Below are 23,068 nucleotides of genomic sequence, written 5' to 3'. Positions count from 1 at the left end.
GGAGCGTCGGTGGCTCAGGGGTTAAGCACTTGACTTGCAATCTGCAGGTCGTGGGTTCGAATCCCGCCATGTACCAATGTGTTTTTCGATTTACATATGTACATTTATCCGACGTTCTTACGGTGAAGGAAAACATCGTGATGCAACCTGCACATATCTGAGAAGAAATTCAATGATATGTGTGAAGTCAACCAACCCGCACTTGGCCAGCGTGGTTGACTATGGCCTAGTCACTCCTAACTTGGGGCAGGCTCCGAGCCCCTCGGTGGGGACGTATAGTGAGCTGATGATGATGATGATGAATTAGTAATTAGTAATTAGTAATTAGTAATTAGTAATTAGTTATTAGTAATTAGTAATTAGTAATTAGTAATTAGTAATTAGTTATTAGTTATTAGTTATTAGTTATTAGTTATTAGTTATTAGTTATTAGTAATTAGTAATTAGTAATTAGTAATTAGTAATTAGTAATTAGTAATTAGTAATTAGTAATTAGTAATTAGTAATTAGTAATTAGTAATTAGTAATTAGTAATTAGTAATTAGTAATTAGTAATTAGTAATTAGTAATTACTAATTACTAATTAGTAATTAGTAATTAGTAATTAGTAATTAGTAATTAGTAATTAGTAATTAGTAATTAGTAATTAGTAATTAGTAATTAGTAATTAGTAATTAGTAATTAGTAATTAGTAATTAGTAATTAGTAATTAGTAATTAGTAATTAGTAATTAGTAATTAGTAATTAGTAATTAGTAATTAGTAATTAGTAATTAGTATATTAGTATTTGTAAGGATTACAACAAAACATATTATATTAAACTTACAAAATATTCACATAAAATCGTATATTCCCATACAAACTTTCATCCCCTATTCCCTTTTGTAATATTGCAGCCTTGAGGGTAAAACTCTTACAAACTTTAAATGTCAATTTACTTATATCAAATCAGCAGCCTAAAAAATAAGCTTCAAACTTCTAACTGTAAAAATGACGACACTTAAATTAAATTTTCCACCCCCACTTTCAACCCCTTACAACGCTTTTCCTGCGTTAAAAAGTAGCCTTTGTCCTTCTTTCTCAGGCTCTAGACTAAATATTGGTATGGGTAACAGCAAAACATATTAAATGTGTTTTGACATTCACTAAAACCTCACATATTGCTAAAAAAATTTCATCCCCTATTGTTATTTAGCACCCTTGGGGGTAAAAAATTTACGAAAATGTAATTTCATTTTTATTGATATCAAATTGGCAGCCTTGAAAATAAGTTTCAAGGTTCTATCTGTAAAAATGACGATAATTCCATACAAAATTTCACCCCCACTTTCAACCCCTTATAACCCCTTTTTTGCGTTAAAATGTAGCCTTCATATTTATTTATATCAAATTAGCAGCCTTAGACAGAAGTTTCATGCTTCTAACTGTAAAAATGACGATAATTCCATACAAACTTTCAGCCCCACTTTCCTCAGGCTCTAACTAAAAATTGGTAAGGGTAATAGGAAAACATATTAAACAAAACATTCACCAAAACCTCACATATTGCCAAACAAAATTTCATCCCCTATTGTTATTTAGCACCCTTGGGGGAAAAATTTTTACAAAAAAAATATTTCATATTTATTTATATCAAATTAGCAGCCTTAAAATAAGTTTCAAGCTTGTAACTGTAAAAATGACGATAATTCCATGCAAATTTTCACCCCAACTTTCAACCCCTTATAACTCCTTTTTCGCGTTAAAATGTAGCCTACGTCTTTCCTCAGGCTCTAGACTAAATATTGGCAAGGGTTACAGCAAAGCATATTAAACAAAACACTCACCAAAACCGAACATATTGCCAAACAAAATTTCATCCCCTATTGTTATTTATAAAATAAAAATAAAATAAATCCTTATCCTTACTTCCTTACTTATATATATTATAAATGCGAAAGTAACTCTGTCTGTCTGTCTCGCTTTCACGCCTAAACTACTGAACCGATTTAAATGAAATTTGGTACACAGATAGTCTAGAGCCTGAGAAAGGACATAGGCTATATTTTAACGCGAAAAAGGGCTTGTAAGGGGTTGAAAGTGGGGGTGAAAGTTTGTATGGAATTATCGTGATTTTTGCTGTTAGAAGCTTGAAACTTATTTTTGTGGCTGCTAATTTGATATAAATAATTATGAAATTAGTTTTTTGTAAAAATTTTACCCCCGAGGGGGCTAAATAACAAAAGGGGATGAAATTTTGTTTGGCAATATGTGAGGTTTCGGTGATTGTTTTGTTTAATATGTTTTGCTATTACCCATACCAATATTTAGTCTAGAGCCTGAGGAAAGACATAGGCTACATTTTAACGCGAAAAGGGGGTTGTAAGGGGTTGAAAGTGGGGGTGGAAAATTGTATGTAAGTATCGTCATTTTTACAGTTAGAATTTTGAAACTTATTTTTCAGGTTGCTGATTTGATATAAATAAATATGACATGATAAAAGTTTTACCCTCAAGATTGCAATGTAACAAAACGGAATAGGGGATGAAAGTTTGTATGGGAAGATGTTTATGTGAATATTTTGTAAGTTTAATATTTTTTGGCATTTTTTAAAAGTTTAAGTAAAAACCACAACAACAACTTAATTCACGACCCGTAACCCAGAGGGGTAGGCAGAGACCCAGGACCTACATTTGGCGCGGGCCTGGCACACCTCTCTCTATGTTCTTCTACATACATCAAAGCATAGCATTAGCATAGCATAGCATTAGCGGTTAAATAAAATAATTAACCCAAAAAAAATGCTACCCAAAATAGTATTTATTTCACGCGGACGAAGTCGCGGGCACAGCTAGTGATACATAACTCGAGAAAAAAGTTTGCTAATAAACAAATTATTTTTTCATATCTACCCGCGATAAAACATTATCGTTTTTTTCTGTAAATGACGAAAACAACAATCAAGATAAAACCGATAAATATGCGGAACCTGTTCCAGAAATAGACCTGGACCCTGAAATACTTTCCGCCTTAGGCGAAAAATAGAAGAGACACCAAAGTTTGGACCAAAAATTCATGATAAATTGGCACAGCTTTGGCAGCCAATACTTAGAAAAGGCCTCAGTAAAGAAGCCAAGGATAAGCTTGTGAAGAGCTATCTCATCCCGGAAAATTGCTCCCTCTTGCAGGCGCCGAAAATGAACCCTGAGATTTCGGCCGCCGTATCCGAGGCCTCCCGAGGCCGTGATAAGAAAATCGAGGCGGTCCAGCAGCAACTGGGTGAGGGTATATCTGCCCTTAATAAAGGCTTGGAATTACTATTAGATGACGGGAATAAACTCCAAGCTATAAGTTTTCTAAGCGACAGCTGCCACATATTGTGCGATCTGCACTATCGGGAGACAGAGGCCCGGAAGAAACTGGTTACTCCGGAACTTGACAAATCCTTTTCGAACATCACGCAAGACGTCGAACGTGACGAGATGATCTTCGGAACGAAACTTTCCGACAAAATCAAAGCAACAAAAGTCATCGAGAGGCATGGATTACAGATCAAAAAACCGACCACAATCCCTAAGTCGACTTCTTCATCTTACCAACTATCGACGAACCGCTTACGTCACCAGGAAAACTGGGGGGGCCCTCCTCGCTACCCGTCGACAAGGGGGGGCAGAGGGGGGCAGAAGAAGACCACTCTACCAGCTTGGCAAATCCCGGCGGGTGGTGCCACGAAAATCAACTAACCAGATCCAGAACAAGTCGTCCCGTGCCACGGGCCGACAATAGAGGTACACTCCGGCAGATTTAAACATTTTTACGACTGTTGGCTTCGTATCACAAACAACTGCGAAATTCTCAAGTGGGTTTCGGAGGGTGTTCCTATACCATTTGGCAAGGTAGTGAGGCAAGCCTCACGTCCACGTATTTTAAACCCAAGCAAAGATGATTCGGACATGTCTCATGCTATCGATAAACTTCTAAAACTCGGTGCCGTATCCCCGTGTCATAGGTCAAATAATGATTTCGTTTCAAGTATTTTTTTAGCTCCGAAATCTAATGGGTCCAAAAGATTTATCTTAAACTTAAAGGCTTTAAATAAATTTATTCCTATCACCCATTTCAAAATGGAAGACCATAGAACGGCATGCACACTTGTTCCTAAAGATGGCTTCATGGCTACCATAGACCTAAAAGAATCTTACCTTTTAGTTCCCATTGCTAAAAAACATCGTAAGTATTTACGTTTTAAATTTAACGGAACTTGTTATGAATTTAATGCTATGCCTTACGGCTTATCTATTGCACCCAGAGTTTTTACAAAAATTATGAAGGAAATTGTTAACCATTTACGAACTATGGGCTATAGGTCAGTAATATACCTTGACGACATATTATGTATAGGAGATACGTACTATGAATGTCAAGAAAACGTTAACAAAACAATAGCTTTGCTTGAATGTTTGGGTTTTGTCATTAACTATGAAAAGAGTACCCTCGAACCTAGACAACGATGTAAGTTTCTAGGGTTCATAATGAATACCACTGACAGGACTTTAAGCTTGCCGCAAGAGAAACGAGTCAGTATTATGCAGATTGCAAAAAAGTTTAGCTCACTCCCCACATGTACCATAAGGGAATTATCACAATTTATTGGCACGCTTACGGCAGCGTGCCCCGCAGTGAGGTACGGCTGGGTTTACACAAAAACTCTCGAACGTCAGAAATACTTAGCGCTTCAAAAATTTGACAATTTCGAAGCAAAAATTCATCTCACTGAAATTATTTTACCTGACTTGCAATGGTGGAAACAAAACATAATGTCCACGAGTAATTCTTTGAGACCAAATAAAACTTTCGATTTAGAGATATATACCGACGCTTCCAGAACGGGCTGGGGCGCTTTTTGTAATAGGAAAAGAGCAAATGGTGGATGGACCGATGAAGAGATTTCTTTTCACATTAACCATTTAGAATTATTAGCCGTTTTCTTTGGTTTAAAATGTTTTGCTAATACGATTTTTAATTGCTCGATATTACTTCGTGTAGACAACACCACAGCTTTATGCTACATCAACCGCATGGGGGGAATTCGGTTCTCCCACTTGAGCGATTTGGCTAAAGCTATTTGGCAATGGTGTGAGAGGCGAAATATCACACTATTTGCATCATATATCAATTCTCACGAAAATGTTGAAGCCGATCATGAATCGCGAAAAACTAACGTTGACACAGAGTGGGAATTATCAGACTGGGCATTCAAAAAGATAATTCAAGTTTTAGGTCAACCAAAAATCGATCTATTCGCCTCACGTACCAATGCCAAGTGCAGCGAATACGTTTCATGGAAACCGGACCCCGATGCCCTGATAGTCGACGCCTTTACAATTCGTTGGCAACCTATGTTTTTTTATGCGTTTCCCCCATTCGCTCTGATCCTTAAGTGCTTGAGAAAAATCATTAATGACAATGCTTCGGGTATTCTAGTATTCCCCTACTGACCAGGTCAACCGTGGTTTCCACTACTGAAAAAGATGCTTATATCTCAAATTATTCTCTTTGAACCTAATGAGGACCTTCTGCGTTCCCATTACAGATTACGACACCGGCTTCACAGCAGCCTTACCCTGGGGGCCGCGAAGCTCTCAGGGCAGCATTTGCCAGACTAAACACACCAGACGTAGCGTTAGACATAATGCTCTCTTCTATCTCGGATAACACTATGAAACAGTATTCGATCACATACAGTTTGTGGTGGCAATTTTGTCAACAAAATAACCTTAATACATTTGAAGCCCCATTATCATCGGTAATTACTTTTCTCGTAGACCTTTTTGGAAAAGGAGCGTCCTATGGAGCCATTAATAGTCACCGATCTGCCTTATCGTTACTTCTTGGAAGTAATATAGGTTCAGACGAGCGCATTAAGCGTTTATTAAAAGGATTTTATAGACAAAATCCTCCTAGACCAAAGTACACTTCTACCTGGGATCCAAGAATCGTCTTAGACCATGTTTCAACCTAGTACCCAAACATGGACTTGACCCTAGAGAAACTCACTAAAAAGCTAACCATTTTATTAGCTTTATGCACATCACATCGAGTACAAACTTTTTCACTTATTAGAGTCACACACATCAATAAGACATCATCAGGTATACATATCCCAATATGCGATATAATAAAGACCTCAGGAGTAAACCGAGAACAACCAGTGTTGTTCTTACCTTACTTTACGGAAAACCCGAATATATGCCCGGCAAAGACACTCGAAGACTACCTTTCAGTGACATCTGCTTTACGACCCGAAACGATAGATTATCTTTTACTTACCCACAAAAGACCATACAAAAAGGCTTCATCACAAACTATAAGTCGATGGATCAAACAGACACTGGCGGAAAGCGGCGTCGACGTAACTGTGTTTAGTGCTCATAGCACGCGTCATGCCTCCACTTCGGCGGCAGCTTCTGTGGGAGTCTGTATAGACACTATAAGAAGGACAGCTGGCTGGTCCAGCTCGTCCTTAACATTCGCCAAATTCTATAATCGTCCAGTTACGGACACAGGAAATTTTGCTCGATCTGTTTGTGCTATTCCTGAATAGGAAAACTCCAGGAAATATTTATTTCATTCATTTAATATTCTATTCTTGCCTTAACTGTTAATTAAGATAACGTGATATTTTGATTGCTCACAATATGTAAAATTGAGAAGTCATAAATGTTAATTTAATAAAAAGTTTTCTACTTAATTACTGAATAAATGTTTTATTATCATAAATACATTTGATATCAGCTCCAACACTCTCTGAACATCTACTTGGTAAATTGTATCTGAAGAATGAAGCGACGAAATATAACATAAGATCAAATGAACTTCTTTAAGTGAAGTTCGATCATTATTATATGAGTCGCTTCATTCGAAGATACAAGATTCCCACCCACCCTAACCCTAAGTAAAAAACTTTTCGGAGTATATCTCTAAAGGGAATGAGGTAACAGTTGGAGTGTTGCTAGACGGAAAGACAAAAAAAAAAAAAGGGGGGTATCGATTTAAAAATCGATTCTCTAAACGTGCGATCATGCCTTGTAAGTTGGGACTACTACTTGGTAAATTGTATCTTCGAATGAAGCGACTCATATAATAATGATCGAACTTCACTTCAAGAAGTTCATTTGATCTTATATAAATACATAAAACAGAATAAAATTAAAATTACACTAGAATAAAGAAACATTTATAATTAACGTTGCAATGCTGACCGGATAGGGTCCTCCCTCAGCTTTGTATGCTGGGTGCTCCTCCCATTATTTTTACCCCCAAATTTTTGCATTTAGCACCCTTGGGGGAAAAAATTTTACAAAAATTTAATTTCATATTTATCTTTATCAAATTAGCAGCCTTGAAAATAAGTTTCAACCTTCTACCTGTAAAAATGACGATAATTCCATACAAACTTTCACCCCCACTTTCAACCCCTTACAACCCCTTTTTCGCGTTAAAATGTAGCCTATGTGCATCCTCAGGCTCTAGACTATCTGTGTTCAAAATTTCATTTAAATCGGTACTGTAGTTTTGGCGTGATAGCGAGACAGACAGACAGACAGAGTTACTTTCGCATTTATAATATTAGTAAGGATTGAAGTGAGTATTTGGATTATGAACTTGTAACGTATTTAAAACGTCACATAGTCTGTGCACTGCGGCGCACGCGCCGCGGGGACTGCGCGGGTTAGAGGGGCAACCCGGGCTCGGCGGGGTCGCTGCATACGTGCCGGGCCACTTGCCTGCAATCTCCTGAGAAGAGCGGTCACCGGCGTCTTACTCTTGGTGTGATCGTTTCCGGCTAACGTTGGCGTTCTAAAGTTTTTTTTTTTCTACATTAATACTAATATAATTTAAGTACCTGTTCCCGTTTTAGGGTAAGTTTTATGGCACATAAAATAAAATATGTAATGTTGCTAAATTTAATTGTCCTTTATAACCGTATTTTTTAAACGTTCTTTGTTCTTGTTGCTAACGGTCATTTTTAAAACTTTAACTTATTTCTTTTGTACATTTAAATTTGTGTTTTCTTTATTTTACATAAGATCTTATTGCTGATTTTTCATTATTTATCCTTTATCTTTATAATACGTTATTTCGCATTTTATTTAAATTTATTTTAATTTTCGTTTGCTTCGCTTTTGCTTTGTAAACTCCGTTCTGATAGTTCCACCATCGTCAAGCCGCTACGTATTGCTTTTCTTGAGTTGCTGATGGTGGATACCAGGCGGAGGAACAACGCCTTACCGAACTAACGGTCTGGTGTTTTTAATTTCCAGGAGCACTGTACGAATTTTACTGCAAGCTACAATCAAGCTAGCAATCTCCGAGCAAGCTATCGCTTGCCAGCTTCATACATCGGTAGCTGACCTGCCGTTGCGGCCTCAGCACCGACGTCTACCGAATTCCTGCGGCCGCCGCTTAGCTGCCTAGGAAGCACCCAGCTACGGTCGACGTGCACCTCCTGTCCTGCCGTTCCTTGGCCTGCCGCCGCTCATCCGTCGCTGGGCGACGCCACCGTAGTTCCGCCAAAGCAGGGGAGTAATAAACGCCGCGGAAGCAGAGACTGATAGCACGTTACCCCACGACCTTATAAATTTTATGTGCCTACCGCTGAGTGCTTGGTAATATTATATATATCTTTTGTTACCACCTGAGTTTCTTTTCTCACCTCATTAGGGAGTTAGGGACCCAGGGCGCAAGGACACCCTTTTAAGCCTTGCGGGACGGTACATTGGCGCCCTCGTCGTGGGTTAATCTGTTTCTGCTTTCGCTGTTAGTAGTTAGTTTTGCGATGTGTGATTTTGTAAAACGCTTTTTATTTTTTTTGGTTTGCAGCAACTAGGGTGAAAGTAGTAATTCGTCATCTTTTTATTGTGCAAATAAACAAAACTTAAACTAAGGTATTTTATATGTGATTTTTTTTTTTTTTTGAATTTCCGTTGTTTTATTTTATTTTCCGTTACTGTTTTTGAATTACGTTCACATTGTTATTTTCGAGGTACCGACAAATGTTTTTGTTTTGCGCGCCGTTATCTTACCGCGCGTAAGCGCAATTGAATATAAGGCTGCGTTCACACTAGTTGCAATTTAATTTTTTTTTTTTTTTTTTTGCATTTATAATTTTGTTGCATTTTTTTATTTTTATTAAGAAACCAGAGCGTTACATTAATTCAGTGTAAGAGAACGGAGTATTTTTTTTTTTTTTTTTTTAACTTAATTTCATCTTCCGATTTTTTTCTTTTCTTTTCTTCTTTATTTTTTGTGCCATTTACAACTACCTACTTCCGGTTCATTTTTTTTTTTTTTTTAATATTTTAGTATCTCGATTAATATGGTTTATCCAATTAACTTTTCTGCCCTGAATAAAAGCGAACTTGAATATGAGGTGGCTATAAGAAACGAAATACCCGCCAACACGGTTGCGGATTTACGGAAGCAGATTAGTAAATTATCTCAATTATATCCATCCGAGAATATTCTTGTTTCGCATTTGGAACCTCCACGTGATTTGAATTGCTGTGTGGAAATTTTAGAAAGGATTATTTCAAATCTCTCTGAAGGTTCTAAAGATAATTATTTTTTGGCCAAAACTGAGAATAACCTACATCACGTCTACCATAGGCTAGGCCGGATTGACGTTAGCGACGCGCTCGCCGACCAGCATGCAAAGTGTCATGTTTTGTTTAGACAAGCGTACGACAAATTATTAACTCTTAAAACCAAGAATGTCGATCTTTCTGAGGAACCAGGCAGACCTTCGACTTTACCAGTCAATGTTACGGTAACGTGTGAAGGCGGCAGCAAAATTTCAAACGAACTTAGTAAATTGAAATATGACGGTAAATCCTGCGTACGTTCATTTATTCAGCAGGCACACGAATTTAGTGGAGCACGCGATATCCCAGGGTCAAAGTTGTTAGCTTTCGGAACTGAAATTTTCGTAGGGGACGCGTTGCATTGGTTCAGAAGCGTAAAGGAACCTGGGATGAATTAACCGTACTCTTAAAACAAGACTTTGATAAGGCTGATTACGATTATCGTTTATTAGCGGAGATTCGTTCTAGAACTCAGGGGAAAACAGAAAATATTTCGATATACTTGTCAATTCTGTCGGGTATGTTTTCACGCTTAACGAAACCTCTTACAGCCGAAGATAAGCTAGAGATTATCTTGCATAACATACGTCCTTGCTATGCTAACATATTAGCGTCATCGCCACAAATCTCATCTATCGAACAGTTAAGAATGTTATGCAGAAACTACGAGAACGTCCAGTCTCGCTTAGCACATTTTCGAGAACCACCAGCGGCATCCCATGATACGTTAGCCCCCGAGTTTTCGTACAAACAGGATCCCAACCCCTCCTTTAGTAAACAAAAGCACGATATGGATAATTCTCATAATTACAACAAAAATTATTCTCATGATGTTAAAAAATATCTACACGTTATAAATAATAGTGATCAAAGCGTAAATAATAGTGTTCCTTACTGTCCTGGATGTCGTAACCATTCACATACTTTTAGAAATTGCAAAAACACTGAAATTTTATGCTTTAAATGTGGCAACAAAGGTGTCAAGAAGCCCGACTGCCCAAATTGTAACCGAAATAAGAATTCAAAAAACTAATTAGGAAGAATTGTAGTAGATCTTGTAATAAACCGAAAACTGATATTAATCATTGGAAGGAATGGTTAAAAACAGTACATAGATTTTTTAGTTTTTACAAGGCTGCTACAATTCTACAAAAAAAACCATTTCGTGATACCCGTCCGTATATTAACATAAAGATTAATGACATTACTGCGTCAGGACTCTTAGATTCGGGATCAGTAATTACTGTTATAGGGAATCACGCTCACAAGGTTTTGCTTCAACATGGCCTTAAAATTTTAACTGACGAGCCGTTGTTGGTTACTGCGGCAGGCGGACAAACGTTGAATAGTATAGGCTATATTAATTTGCCCGTAACATTCGAGAACCAATTTCACATAATTAAGGCTTTTGTTGTTCCCGAAGTCAAACCGTCACTGATCTTAGGTATAGATTTCTGGCGTGCATTCAAATTATGTCCGAAGTACTTAGGCTCTCTTACTTTAACAGAGACACCGCTAATGGACTTAACTGAAAATAGACCGAAACATTTAATTTGTTCTTACAATCATTTAAATATAAATGAAAAGATAGTCGCAGATACCGTAATTGAAAAATTTAAAGAAATTTCGTTTGAGCATAAAGGTTTAGGCCGGACTCACGTAATAACACACCATATTGACACAGGAGAGTCGCCTCCAATTAGGCAAAGATATTACCGACTTTCTCCAGAAAAGCAGAGGATTCTACTCGAACAAGTTGATGAAATGTTGGCGTTAGACGTAGTAGAACCTTGTGAGAGTGCCTGGCAGTCTCCCGTTCTTCTAGTTACTAAGAAAAATGGCAAGCCTCGTTTTTGTCTTGACAGTCGGAAGCTCAACTCGGTTACTAAAAAGGACGCTTACAACTTGCCTTATATATCTGAAATCCTAGACAATTTACGCGATGCCCGTTTTCTTACTAGTCTTGATTTATCCAAGGCTTTCTGGCAAATACCTATCGCGGAAGAAGATAGAGACAAGACAGCCTTTTACGTTCCCGGTCGAGGAACATTTCGATTTAAAGTCACCCCTTTCGGTTTAACAAATGCACCGGCCACACAACAACGATTAGTCGATGCCCTTCTAGGTGATGTAGATCATCGTATTTTTGCCTATTTAGATGATATTATTATTGTTAGTAGCACTTTTGATGAACACGTCTCTCTGCTATCTCGTGTGTTGGACAAATTGCGTAAAGCGAACTTAACCATCAATTTGGAAAAATGTGAGTTCTTTCGAAGTCAGCTCAAGTACTTAGGTTATGTCGTTGATGAGAACGGGTTACGAACCGACCCCGATAAAGTTGAAGCCATTCTTACTTATGCGACTCCAACTAGCAGGAAGGAGTTGAAACGATTCTTGGGTACGGCTACTTGGTATCGACGTTTCGTTCCTAATTTTAGCACAATTGCAGGGCCGCTTAATAAGCTAACTTCAAACAAAAAGAATGCTCCTCCTTTCCAGAGGACTGAGGAAGCCGATGCGGCATTTAAAAAGCTCAAGGAATGTCTTGTTTCCGCCCCAGTGCTTTCATGTCCCGACTTTGACCAGCCATTTCAGGTTCACACCGATGCGAGCAACTTTGGCATTGGAGCGATGCTAACTCAGGCTACCAACGGAATAGAAAGATCAGTAGCGTATATGAGCAGATCGCTAACAGCTGCCGAAAAGAATTACAGCATCACGGAGCGTGAGACATTGGCCGTTTTAGTTGCTTTAGAACACTGGCGGTGCTATATTGAAAACGGAAAAAGGTTCACAGTCTATACAGACCACAGTGCTTTGAAGTGGTTCCTTTCCTTGAACAATCCCACAGGTAGACTAGCTCGTTGGGGTGTACGTTTATCATCTTTTAATTTCGAAATTAAACACCGACGTGGCGTTGACAACATTATACCTGACGCTTTATCTAGAGCTTTACCGGTAGCTTCTATTGCAACGGCCAAATCATTTTCTGCAACTAAGGATGATTGGTATAGGAAAATGTATAATGATTCCCTAACTAAACCTTCAGGTTCCCCTAACTATTTCGTGAAAAATGAAACCCTTTACCGCCTTTCAAAGAATAAATGCGATCTTACAAAAGAATTTTCTTGGAAAGAAGTTGTTCCTCTCGAACTTAGGGAGGCTGTGATAGCTGAGAATCACAACAAGCCAATTGCCGGTCATTTGGGTATTTTCAAAACTTACAGACGGATCGCTCTTAGATATTTTTGGCCCGACATGTACCGAGATGTATTAAAGTACGTGGGCTCATGTTCAATTTGCCTCCAATATAAGCCCCAGAACCATGGCATCCTTGGAGAAATGGGTCGCCCTAAACAGTGTGCTCGACCATATCAAATGTTATCTATCGATCTCATGGGACCTCTTCCTATAACTCGTAAACAGAATAGTTTTATCTTGGTAATAACTTGTTGTTTTTCTAAATTTTGTCACATATTTCCACTTAGAAAAGCTACCTCACGAATTATTGCACAAATTCTGGAAGAACAAATCTTCTTAATACACGGTATCCCTCAAACCATTTTACTAGACAATGGCCCCCAGTTTATAAGTAGCCAAGCCAACGATTTGTTTAGAAAATATAACATCCCTAACGTATTCTTTACGCCAAAATACACTCCACAAGTAAACACCGTTGAGCGCTATAACAGAACCATAATTACGTGTACCTTTGTGGATAACGACCATCGCTCATGGGATACGTTCATACCCAATGTCCAATTTGCAATTAACAACTCTGTGAACGAAACTACGGGTTATACGCCATCATTTTTTGTATTTGGACGGGAGATAGTCGTTTGTGGTTCTCATTATGTAGACTCCGATTTAGGGGACGAAATTATATTTTTGCCTCGCGATATTTACGCAGAGAATCTTGGTTCGCTTAAATTGGTTTTCGACCAGGTACAGAGGGCTTTATACCGAGCCCATTTAAAGAATACGGCAAAATATAACTTAAGAAGAAAGAATTACGAGTTCAACGTAGGAGACGTCGTATATAAACGTACTTTTATTTTGAGCGACAAGGACAAATATTTTAGCAAAAAACTGGCTCCAAAATTTATTAAGTGTAGGGTAACGGAGAAGCGTTCTCCCTTAGTGTACATATTAGAAGACATGTCGGGAAAAAATCTAGGTGCCTGGCATATAAAAGATTTAAAGATCGTGTAGCTTTCTAATTCTGAGAAACTACACACCTCAAGGATTTTGATATTAAATCAAAATCCTTAGGGCGGAGAGGGGGTACTGTAACGTATTTAAAACGTCACATAGTCTGTGCACTGCGGCGCACGCGCCGCGGGGACTGCGCGGGTTAGAGGGGCAACCCGGGCTCGGCGGGGTCGCTGCATACGTGCCGGGCCACTTGCCTGCAATCTCCTGAGAAGAGCGGTCACCGGCGTCTTACTCTTGGTGTGATCGTTTCCGGCTAACGTTGGCGTTCTAAAGTTATTTTTTTTCTACATTAATACTAATATAATTTAAGTACTTGTTCCCGTTTTAGGGTAAGTTTTATGGCACATAAAATAAAATATGTAATGTTGCTAAATTTAATTGTCCTTTATAACCGTATTTTTTAAACGTTCTTTGTTCTTGTTGCTAACGGTCATTTTTAAAACTTTAACTTATTTCTTTTGTACATTTAAATTTGTGTTTTCTTTATTTTACATAAGATCTTATTGCTGATTTTTCATTATTTATCCTTTATCTTTATAATACGTTATTTCGCATTTTATTTAAATTTATTTTAATTTTCGTTTGCTTCGCTTTTGCTTTGTAAACTCCGTTCTGATAGTTCCACCATCGTCAAGCCGCTACGTATTGCTTTTCTTGAGTTGCTGATGGTGGATACCAGGCGGAGGAACAACGCCTTACCGAACTAACGGTCTGGTGTTTTTAATTTCCAGGAGCACTGTACGAATTTTACTGCAAGCTACAATCAAGCTAGCAATCTCCGAGCAAGCTATCGCTTGCCAGCTTCATACATCGGTAGCTGACCTGCCGTTGCGACCTCAGCACCGACGTCTACCGAATTCCTCCGGCCGCCGCTTAGCTGCCTAGGAAGCACCCAGCTACGGTCGACGTGCACCTCCTGTCCTGCCGTTCCTTGGCCTGCCGCCGCTCATCCGTCGCTGGGCGACGCCACCGTAGTTCCGCCAAAGCAGGGGAGTAATAAACGCCGCGGAAGCAGAGACTGATAGCACGTTACCCCACGACCTTATAAATTTTATGTGCCTACCGCTGAGTGCTTGGTAATATTATATATATCTTTTGTTACCACCTGAGTTTCTTTTCTCACCTTATTAGGGAGTTAGGGACCCAGGGCGCAAGGACACCCTTTTAAGCCTTGCGGGACGGTACAAACTGTAGATGTCGATGTATAAGTATTTGTGTTTAAGATATAGATATACTAATGTAGTGTAACTACACTAACCAAAATATAATGCAGCATCATCATATACATTGGGCAGAGGCTGCACTTGTGTAGCTACCATAGCTAAAACTTGTGAATCTTGTTCGGTAAGTTTACTTTTATAAGCACAGCCACCAGTAAGACTTATTTCTTTCTATGGACAGATGAAAAGAATAGCTTATTATGATGAATTCTTTTACTTGATAATAAATTAAAATTAACATACTTTTACATAGCTGCCTTCTTTTTAATTTCCTTACTTTTTTCATAAAATTGAAGCCGCTAAAAACTAATGGGTATTAAATAAATAATAGTGATTGAATATTTATGGTCAAAACATTTAGCTTGAAAGCAATATAATCTTTTCCTACATTGATTTCAGTAAAATTCTTCTTCGACCGTTGCTTTATATTTTCACATAAGTGTCGGAGTTGTTGCCATGTCCTGGTGCCACTCACAGCTACGGAATTGTACTGCTGGCACACAGAATCCCAACTATTTCTTTTCTTTGCAATAATAGACGCATTCGTCTCTTTATTTTCTAGAACAACCTTATATCTACAAAAAAATATGTTCATACATTAATGGCATGATATTAAAGTTTTAAACCAAATTTTCAATGCTTACTTGTTTACGAGGTTTAACAGAATCTCTTTTTCAAATGACGTGTAATTCCCCTTTTTTTCTTTTCTTCCATTATCCAAACTGCTTAAAAAGTGTCTTGATGATATTAAAATTTATCAAAATTTTTGCAATCGCCAACTCGACCTTCAATAATGTATATTTTAACCCAAATAATAAACTGTAGGTCAGATTTGGTTTTTAGCCGACTTCAAAAAGAAGGAGGTTATCAATTCGACTGTATTTTTTAATTTTTTATGTGTGTTACCACGAAACTCCGCCCTGGTGGTCCGATTTTGATAAAAAATGTTTTAATCGAAAGGAAGTGCTTGATGATGGGTCCCATTTTTTTTTTTAAATAACTAGAAGACTAGTAGTAGATTTTGAATTTAGCTTCAAAATTTGTTGCGAAAATTAGGGACAATTTTGCTTTCAGCGCTTATGTAGGCTAAACTATAGGACCTATATAAAAATGATGTATGGTCGAATTGTAGATCTTTAAATGTCCTAAATAAAAGTCCGCGATAGCATATATCTATCTATATATCTATTTCCGACGCTATTATTCGAGTTCAGTATTAACCCATTAATTTACATAAGTAAATAAATATGTTCATTATCAAGAGAATTTAATATAGATTATATTTGCCCTAGAAACTATATCATTATCAAGAAAATAAATAAAAAGATGGCGCCTTTAAACGAGTAATGTTTACCTCTGTAAAGTTTTTTTTTTTTTAATTTTTTTTTAAAAATTGTTTTCTTTAATTTTTTGGTGTTAAAAATAATATCCATAAGTGACTTTTGCTACAATTGACCTGTGAAAGTGTTATATAAGAGCAGTGTTGTGTGTACACAAAGTTATATAAGGTTATATACCAACTATTCAAAAAATTGATTACCGAATATTTTGTAGCAATTCAGGACAAGATCAAGAAAAATAAGTATGTAAGTACGTGATGCAGTGCATAGAATTCAAGTGAATCTGAATATATATGCAGATAATCAAAATCATAATAAATTACTACGGTGACTTTCAAAAATTGATATTGAAAGTTTCACAATAGAATTGTATAGCAGTGCCATCTAGTGCGATATCATTTGACTTTCTCAAAAATCGATAATCAACGTACCATACTTTATATCGTTACACAAGATGGCACCACCCGTTGTCAGTAACAAAATTTTTTGCAATGGATGTTCGCAGGAAATTACTGAAAGACAATTTTTGAAATGCCACAACTGTTACAAATATTATGATTTTCTTTGCACGAATGTTTCTGAGAAACAGTTTTATAATATTATGACAACGGAAAGTAAAAAGAACTGGAAATCTAAGGAGTGTAAAAATAAGGAGCTTAAAACTGACACTCTAATCAAACAAAGCCTGCAGTCTCCCAACAACAATAAGGATGAGACTCGCCGTGAAAATATCACGTTACGCAGGCAGGAGAAGCAAAAGACTATGGCCACAATAGTACCCGCTTCCGCTGCATCTACTGCATCCGGTTTACAAGCGAATGAATTGACTAGCGAACTGAAATTATTACGATAGGATATAAAAGAAATGCGGAATGATATGCTGGATTTCAAAAGTACCATAGCAAATCTTCTTGTTGCAATTAACACGTGTAATCAACGTCTCGACCGCCTTGAGTCTCGAATAGAAGTAATGGAGTCAAAACATGACGGTAAACGTGCTGAAGATATTTCTCTCTTAGAGAATACAATCGCCGATTTCAAAATGGATCTCAACGACAGGGAACAAGATCTATTGCGCAATGACAACGAGATAGCTGGCATACCGGAAGAAAAGAATGAGCATACCTTACACCTCGTGCTCGCTGTCGTTACCAAACTAGGGGTGACGGTTGAAGAGCGCGATGTTGTCTGTGCTGAATATTTTACAAAGCGCGTATAGAAGCTAAACGTACCAACTGGAAACATGTCTGGACCCGTGGGGTAAAGTTTTTGCCCGAAAAGACAATGGCTGCCCGCTTCATAGATTGCGCTTTGAAAGTGATTTAAGTAAAGTTTTTGGGTAATGAAACTGTTCGTTCCTAAAATTAATATTTATTTCCTTTACGTTAATGAGTCTAACATCTGTATTTACTCTGATCTAATTACTATAACTTGTAAAGCCAAATTAATTACCGCATTGACTTCTTTGTTTTGGATACTTCCTGTAATTTATAAAAGTCTGATAACTCAATATTCGCAAAATCTGTATAAAAATATACACCTAGAATTGATAATATATCAATGATTGTTGTTTATAACGTAATATACCGTTATTACTATTTAATTCTACTATGTATATCAATTTTGTTGGCCTTGTTATTATTATTTTTATTCTGTTTTTCACCTTGTATTTGTATTAAAATTTTAATGCTGTATAACATCAATTGTATAAAAACAACCTACACATCATATTACTGTAAGATGATCGCACACACTACATACACTTTTGTGTACGGTATAGTAGAATAATAAATAAGAATTATAACACTTACGGACTTGACTGGCGGCACATCTCACAATTATGCGAATTCATTGCACATTGTAAATACTGTCAAATTACGTTTGCATTTATAATTAAATTTAAAAAAAACAAAAAAGTGTCAGTTGGGCTTCTAAATGCAGGTTCTTTAGGAAACCATCACGATGAGTTGACAGCAGCCATATTACGGTTTGATTTAGATATTTTAGCCATAAACGAACCTTGGTTAAGAGAGGGGGAGGAGGGGCGGGCGCCATCTCCGCCGGGATATCGTTTACTGCACATACCACGACGGTCTGGATGAGTGAGTCGATCTACCTACATAAAACCCGTATAGGTCAACCGCGAAATTCAAACATATAGTTCGTCATTGAAGATGACAAACTATAGTGCATCTGTACCGAACAGTCCCCCGCCCCAGCCAGACGATATCTGGCTGCGTCTAAAACCGAAATTAGAAACCCAAAATTAAACGGGCTGGGGAGAGTTGCCACTGCTCGTTTTACCACCAAGTGGCCAAATAAAGTCTATGTGACCATCCAATTCGCTTTACCTGTTCCGCGAATAAATCCACCGTGTCCTGTATCCCGACAATAACTGCAGTGCATGTCCTGTGCCTGCCGTACAGCTGCGTTAAACATCCATGGCCTATTACGCGCCCTAACCGGTGGACGGTGTTCGTTACCCGCGGGCCTCGCTCTAGGAGCAACTACGGAAGGCCCCGAAGGGGGAGGGGGGACATTCTCCGTTCGACGACACTCATCCTCCAGGAATAAAATTAGGTTGTCAAATCTATGTTGTAAATCGTATGGTAATTTGGAAAGAATTATATGTAATAATAAAAACGACCACGTGGACACAGGTAAATCCAAACCCTTGAGACCGTTGACCGCTATTAGCAAAGGATTTAGAAGTCGCGTGCGCAACAACTGAGTAACCGAAATCCTAGGTAGGCCTAGAATAGCAGCAACATGACTATCTGCTAATCGCCGAACATTCTGGTACCTACGATTAAGTCCCGGGCGATTTCATAATTACCGTCAACAAGACCTAAATGTTGGACAAGACCCTTGGCCTCTCCCGTTAACGACGCCAACAAATAAGCAAGCTTCTGAGCAGGGGTCAAATCCCTACGACTGTGAACAATGCTTTCAAATAAATTTTTAAATGCGACCCACTGGTCCAAGTTACCGTTAAATTGTGGCAAATCGAGCAGCGGCAATCTACTCATGAGCGCTGGTGACGCCTCCGATTCCGCAGTAACGCGCGCGTCAGCAGCGCTTGACCCCTTAAGGCAACCGACAGCCTGAATAATTTGATCAGCCAGGTCGTCGGCCTGATCAATGTCAGCATTAATCTTCGCCATGGCATCCGCTTCTAAGCCTAACTCTAGAATGCCACGGTACGCCGCATATAGATCCGCCATTTGATCGTCTAGAACCTGATATCTAGCCATAAGGACCTGCGCACGGTCCGGCCTAGAAATATTCAAAACCGCTGAGCCGAGCCATCTCAGCACGCCTGCTATCCTAGCGGTATATTTGCCGGCCATAATTACTCAAGTTCAAAAATTTATAAATAAATAAAAAAGAAGGTAGAAAATTACCGACGCTTCCAGAAACCGCTTACTACAAATGGTCGTTAAAGGAAAAAAATATATAAATGGTGGGTAGATAATTACACCTTAAAACCAAATGTATGAAAACCGTTATAAAGAATTACCTAATAAAAAAACCAAAAAAACCAACCGTAATGAAAACTGACCAACTTAAATTATCGACGGTAACATAAAAACTACCAAACAAAAAAAAATACTAAATTAAATTATTAACCGTAACAAAAAAAAAAACAAAAACAAAAATCACCAAATTAAATTATGCACCGTAACATAAACTACAAAAAAAACCGCTATGTAAAACAGCCCTAATTTAAATATACTAGAAAAAACCGTGAAATTACTAAATCAAATATAAAACCGTAATGAGAGAACCCTAAATTAAATAATTTAAACTATAAGAAATCAACAAACGGAACCCTAATGGCCCATTGATATTACGTAGCAATCGTACAATAAAGAATTTAACGTAAACGACCCGAGTGAAAACCTACCTTATATTGTACGACGTAATATGTTATAATATTACGTCGTACAATATAAGTATGTTTATTATATTATTATAGTACATTTTTTTTATTCACCGCTACCGCACATTACGGACTAAATAACGAATAATTACTATTACGCAAACGTTTGTTAACTAAATATGTTTCCTAAAAATAAATCGCCGCTCTGCAATAAATGTCATGAAGCTGTAAGTGACTTTGTTCTGTGCCGCGAGTGTGAGAATAGATATCATCACGCTTCTGCCGGTATTACTGAAAACGCCTATCGACGCATGGGGCAGGAGAAACGCGCCAACTGGAAATGCACCTCCTGTCGGAACCCCTCACCTGAAAATCCCGTTTTGGCTGATCTCCTTAATGAAATTAAATGCTTCCGTGAAGATTTTTGCACAATGAAAAGCGACTTCAACTCTTTTAAGTCAGAGATACATTGTATTGCTCAAAGTGTGCAGGATCTCACTAATAAGTGGAGTGACTTGGAGTTGCGCCTCAACAACATGGAGAGCAGACTTGAGATCGCGGAAGGAAAAACCTCTGTTATTATGGATTCAATGAAAGATTTTGAAAACACTAACCAATATCAAGACCAATTCTCCCGCCTAAACAATCTTGAGCTGTCTGGGGTTCCCTCACACAGAGGAGAAAACCTAAACAAAATTCTAGGTGATCTGTGTAATTTTGTGGGCTTCACTTTGCTCAACACTGATGTTGACACTATACATCGTGTCCGGCCGTACAACAATCCTGCCTCTGACGCAACTAATCTACCGCTGCGACATCCTGCCATCGTGATCCGCTTCTGCCAGCGCCGGCGCAAGGACGAGCTGCTGGCTGCTATGCGAGCACGTCGTGGCCTCACCACGGCGGACCTCGGGATGCACGGCCCAGCGCTGCCCGTCTACCTCAGCGATCACCTCACCCCGCATAACAAGCTCCTCTGAAACGCGCACGACAGCTTAAAGTGCAGCATAATTACTCTTACCTCTGGGTGATGGACTGTAAGATATTTATGAGAAAAATGATAAATCAAACATTATTCGTATCTCTAAAGAAACTGATTTTCATTTAAAACCGAAGAAAATTAAAAGAAATAAAGAAATTATGCATACGAAGTAAACAAACGTAATGAAAATAAAGACATCTGTTATGAAAACTACGAGTGTGACGCAATGTGGAGATTTCAGCGTGCGGGCGCAGCGGAAGCAGGGCGTGCGCGCGGGCGCGGTGTTCGCGGCGTGCCATGGCGCGGCGGTACAACGCGGCGTTGCCAGCCCGCACGCCCCGGCGGCGTTTCCGGCATGCATTCTGCGTCAAACAATTTTCGTACTACGTCTTCGACGTTTAATAACGAAAATGTAAATTCGAACAATAAGTATGTGAGACGTGATAACAGTTCAAAGTGCATGAAGTGCGGCATAACTCATGGTTATAATCAGTGTCCAGCGTACGGAAGGAGATGCCTTAATTGTTACAATTTAAATCATTTTTCGCGAGTATGCAACAATGTGTACGAGGTGCAGTCGGAGTTCCCACAGGCTGACCAGTCCCCTGACCAGGTAATTTATTATTTTCATGAACCCAATAGCAAATGGTGTGTAGATTTATTAATAAACGGGAATAAAATTCAATTTAAATTAGACACAGGGGCTGATGTGAATGTGCTGCCTAGAAGATATTTACAAAAGATAGGTATGACAAGTGACAGTCTAATGAAAAGTGCAGTTAAATTACGCGGATATTCCGGCGGGGACATTAAAGTTGTAGGTCGGTGTAACATAAAAGTCAAGTACAAGGATGTTAATTACATCTTAGATTTTATTATAGCCGATGTAGATTCGCCACCAATTTTAGGTTGTCAATCCTGTCAGGAATTAAGTTTAATAAAACTGACATTAGCAATAAGTAAACAAAGTAATGATAATTTTAAGGAGAAAATTCTGCACGAATATAAAGACGTATTTGAAGGTTTAGGTTGTATGCCAGGTGAATACAAAATAGCTATAGATAAATCCGTCGGTCCGGTTCACGCACCGCGAAAGTTGCCTGTGGCCATTAAAGAAAAGGTAAAAAATAAATTAAATGAGATGGAAATGCAAAAAATTATAAGTAAAGTAGAAGGGCCGAGTAATTGGGTGAGTAGCATGACTGTCGTACGGAAACCAAACGGTGATTTACGTATTTGCTTAGATCCTAAGGATCTTAACAAAGCAATTAAAAGGGAACACTTTCACTTACCCACGCTAGACGAAATCACGACAAATTTGGCAGGTTCAAAATTTTACAGCACATTAGACGCCAAAAATGGGTTCTGGCAATTGAAATTAAATGAAAAAAGCGCTGATTTATGCACGTTCAATACAGCTTTTGGTAGATATAAATTTTTACGTTTACCGTACGGAATTTCGTCAGCGTCAGAAGTATTTCATAAAAAGATGTACGAAAATTTTGATGACATTGAAGGTGTGTGTTTGTTTGTCGATGATTTATTAATATATGGTAAAACCCAGTATGAACACGATGAACGGTTAAAGCGAGTGCTAGATAGATGTAGATTAATTAATTTGAAATTGAACAAAGAAAAATGTAAATTTGCATTAACGGAAATTAAGTATTTAGGTCATAGAATCACTCAAAATGGGATTCATCCCGACGAGTCACATACTTCCGCGATAAAAAAAAATGATGGTTCCAAAAAATAAAAAAGATGTCGAAAGGTTTCTTGGTTTGGTTAATTACGTCGGTAGC

The 23,068-nt window shown here is 38.1% G+C and overlaps 2 protein-coding genes across 2 annotated transcripts; one reads left to right on the top strand and one right to left on the bottom strand.

Moving 5' to 3' along the window:
• Nucleotides 1–19,181: 19,181 nt before the first annotated feature.
• Nucleotides 19,182–19,751, bottom strand: LOC106715419. Its single transcript, XM_045685533.1, has one exon. The coding sequence runs from the start codon at nucleotides 19,749–19,751 to the stop codon at nucleotides 19,182–19,184; it is 570 nt and encodes a 189-aa protein (XP_045541489.1).
• Nucleotides 19,752–20,463: 712 nt separating this feature from the next.
• On the top strand, nucleotides 20,464–21,264 carry LOC123722988. The gene has a single exon (XM_045685532.1). It carries the CDS (start codon nucleotides 20,464–20,466, stop codon nucleotides 21,262–21,264), a length of 801 nt encoding a protein of 266 aa, XP_045541488.1.
• Nucleotides 21,265–23,068: the final 1,804 nt, after the last annotated feature.

This window comes from Papilio machaon, chromosome W, assembly GCF_912999745.1.
Source record: "Papilio machaon chromosome W, ilPapMach1.1, whole genome shotgun sequence".
Classification (NCBI taxonomy): Eukaryota; Metazoa; Arthropoda; class Insecta; order Lepidoptera; family Papilionidae; genus Papilio; species Papilio machaon.
This window is presented reverse-complemented; position numbering and strand designations above follow the sequence as displayed.

What these genes read in the sequence shown, in the direction of transcription:
- LOC123722988 (XM_045685532.1), top strand. Translation starts at nt 20,464, where the DNA reads ATGTTTCCTAAAAATAAATCGCCGCTCTGCAATAAATGTCATGAAGCT.
- LOC106715419 (XM_045685533.1), bottom strand. Translation starts at nt 19,751, where the DNA reads ATGGCCGGCAAATATACCGCTAGGATAGCAGGCGTGCTGAGATGGCTC.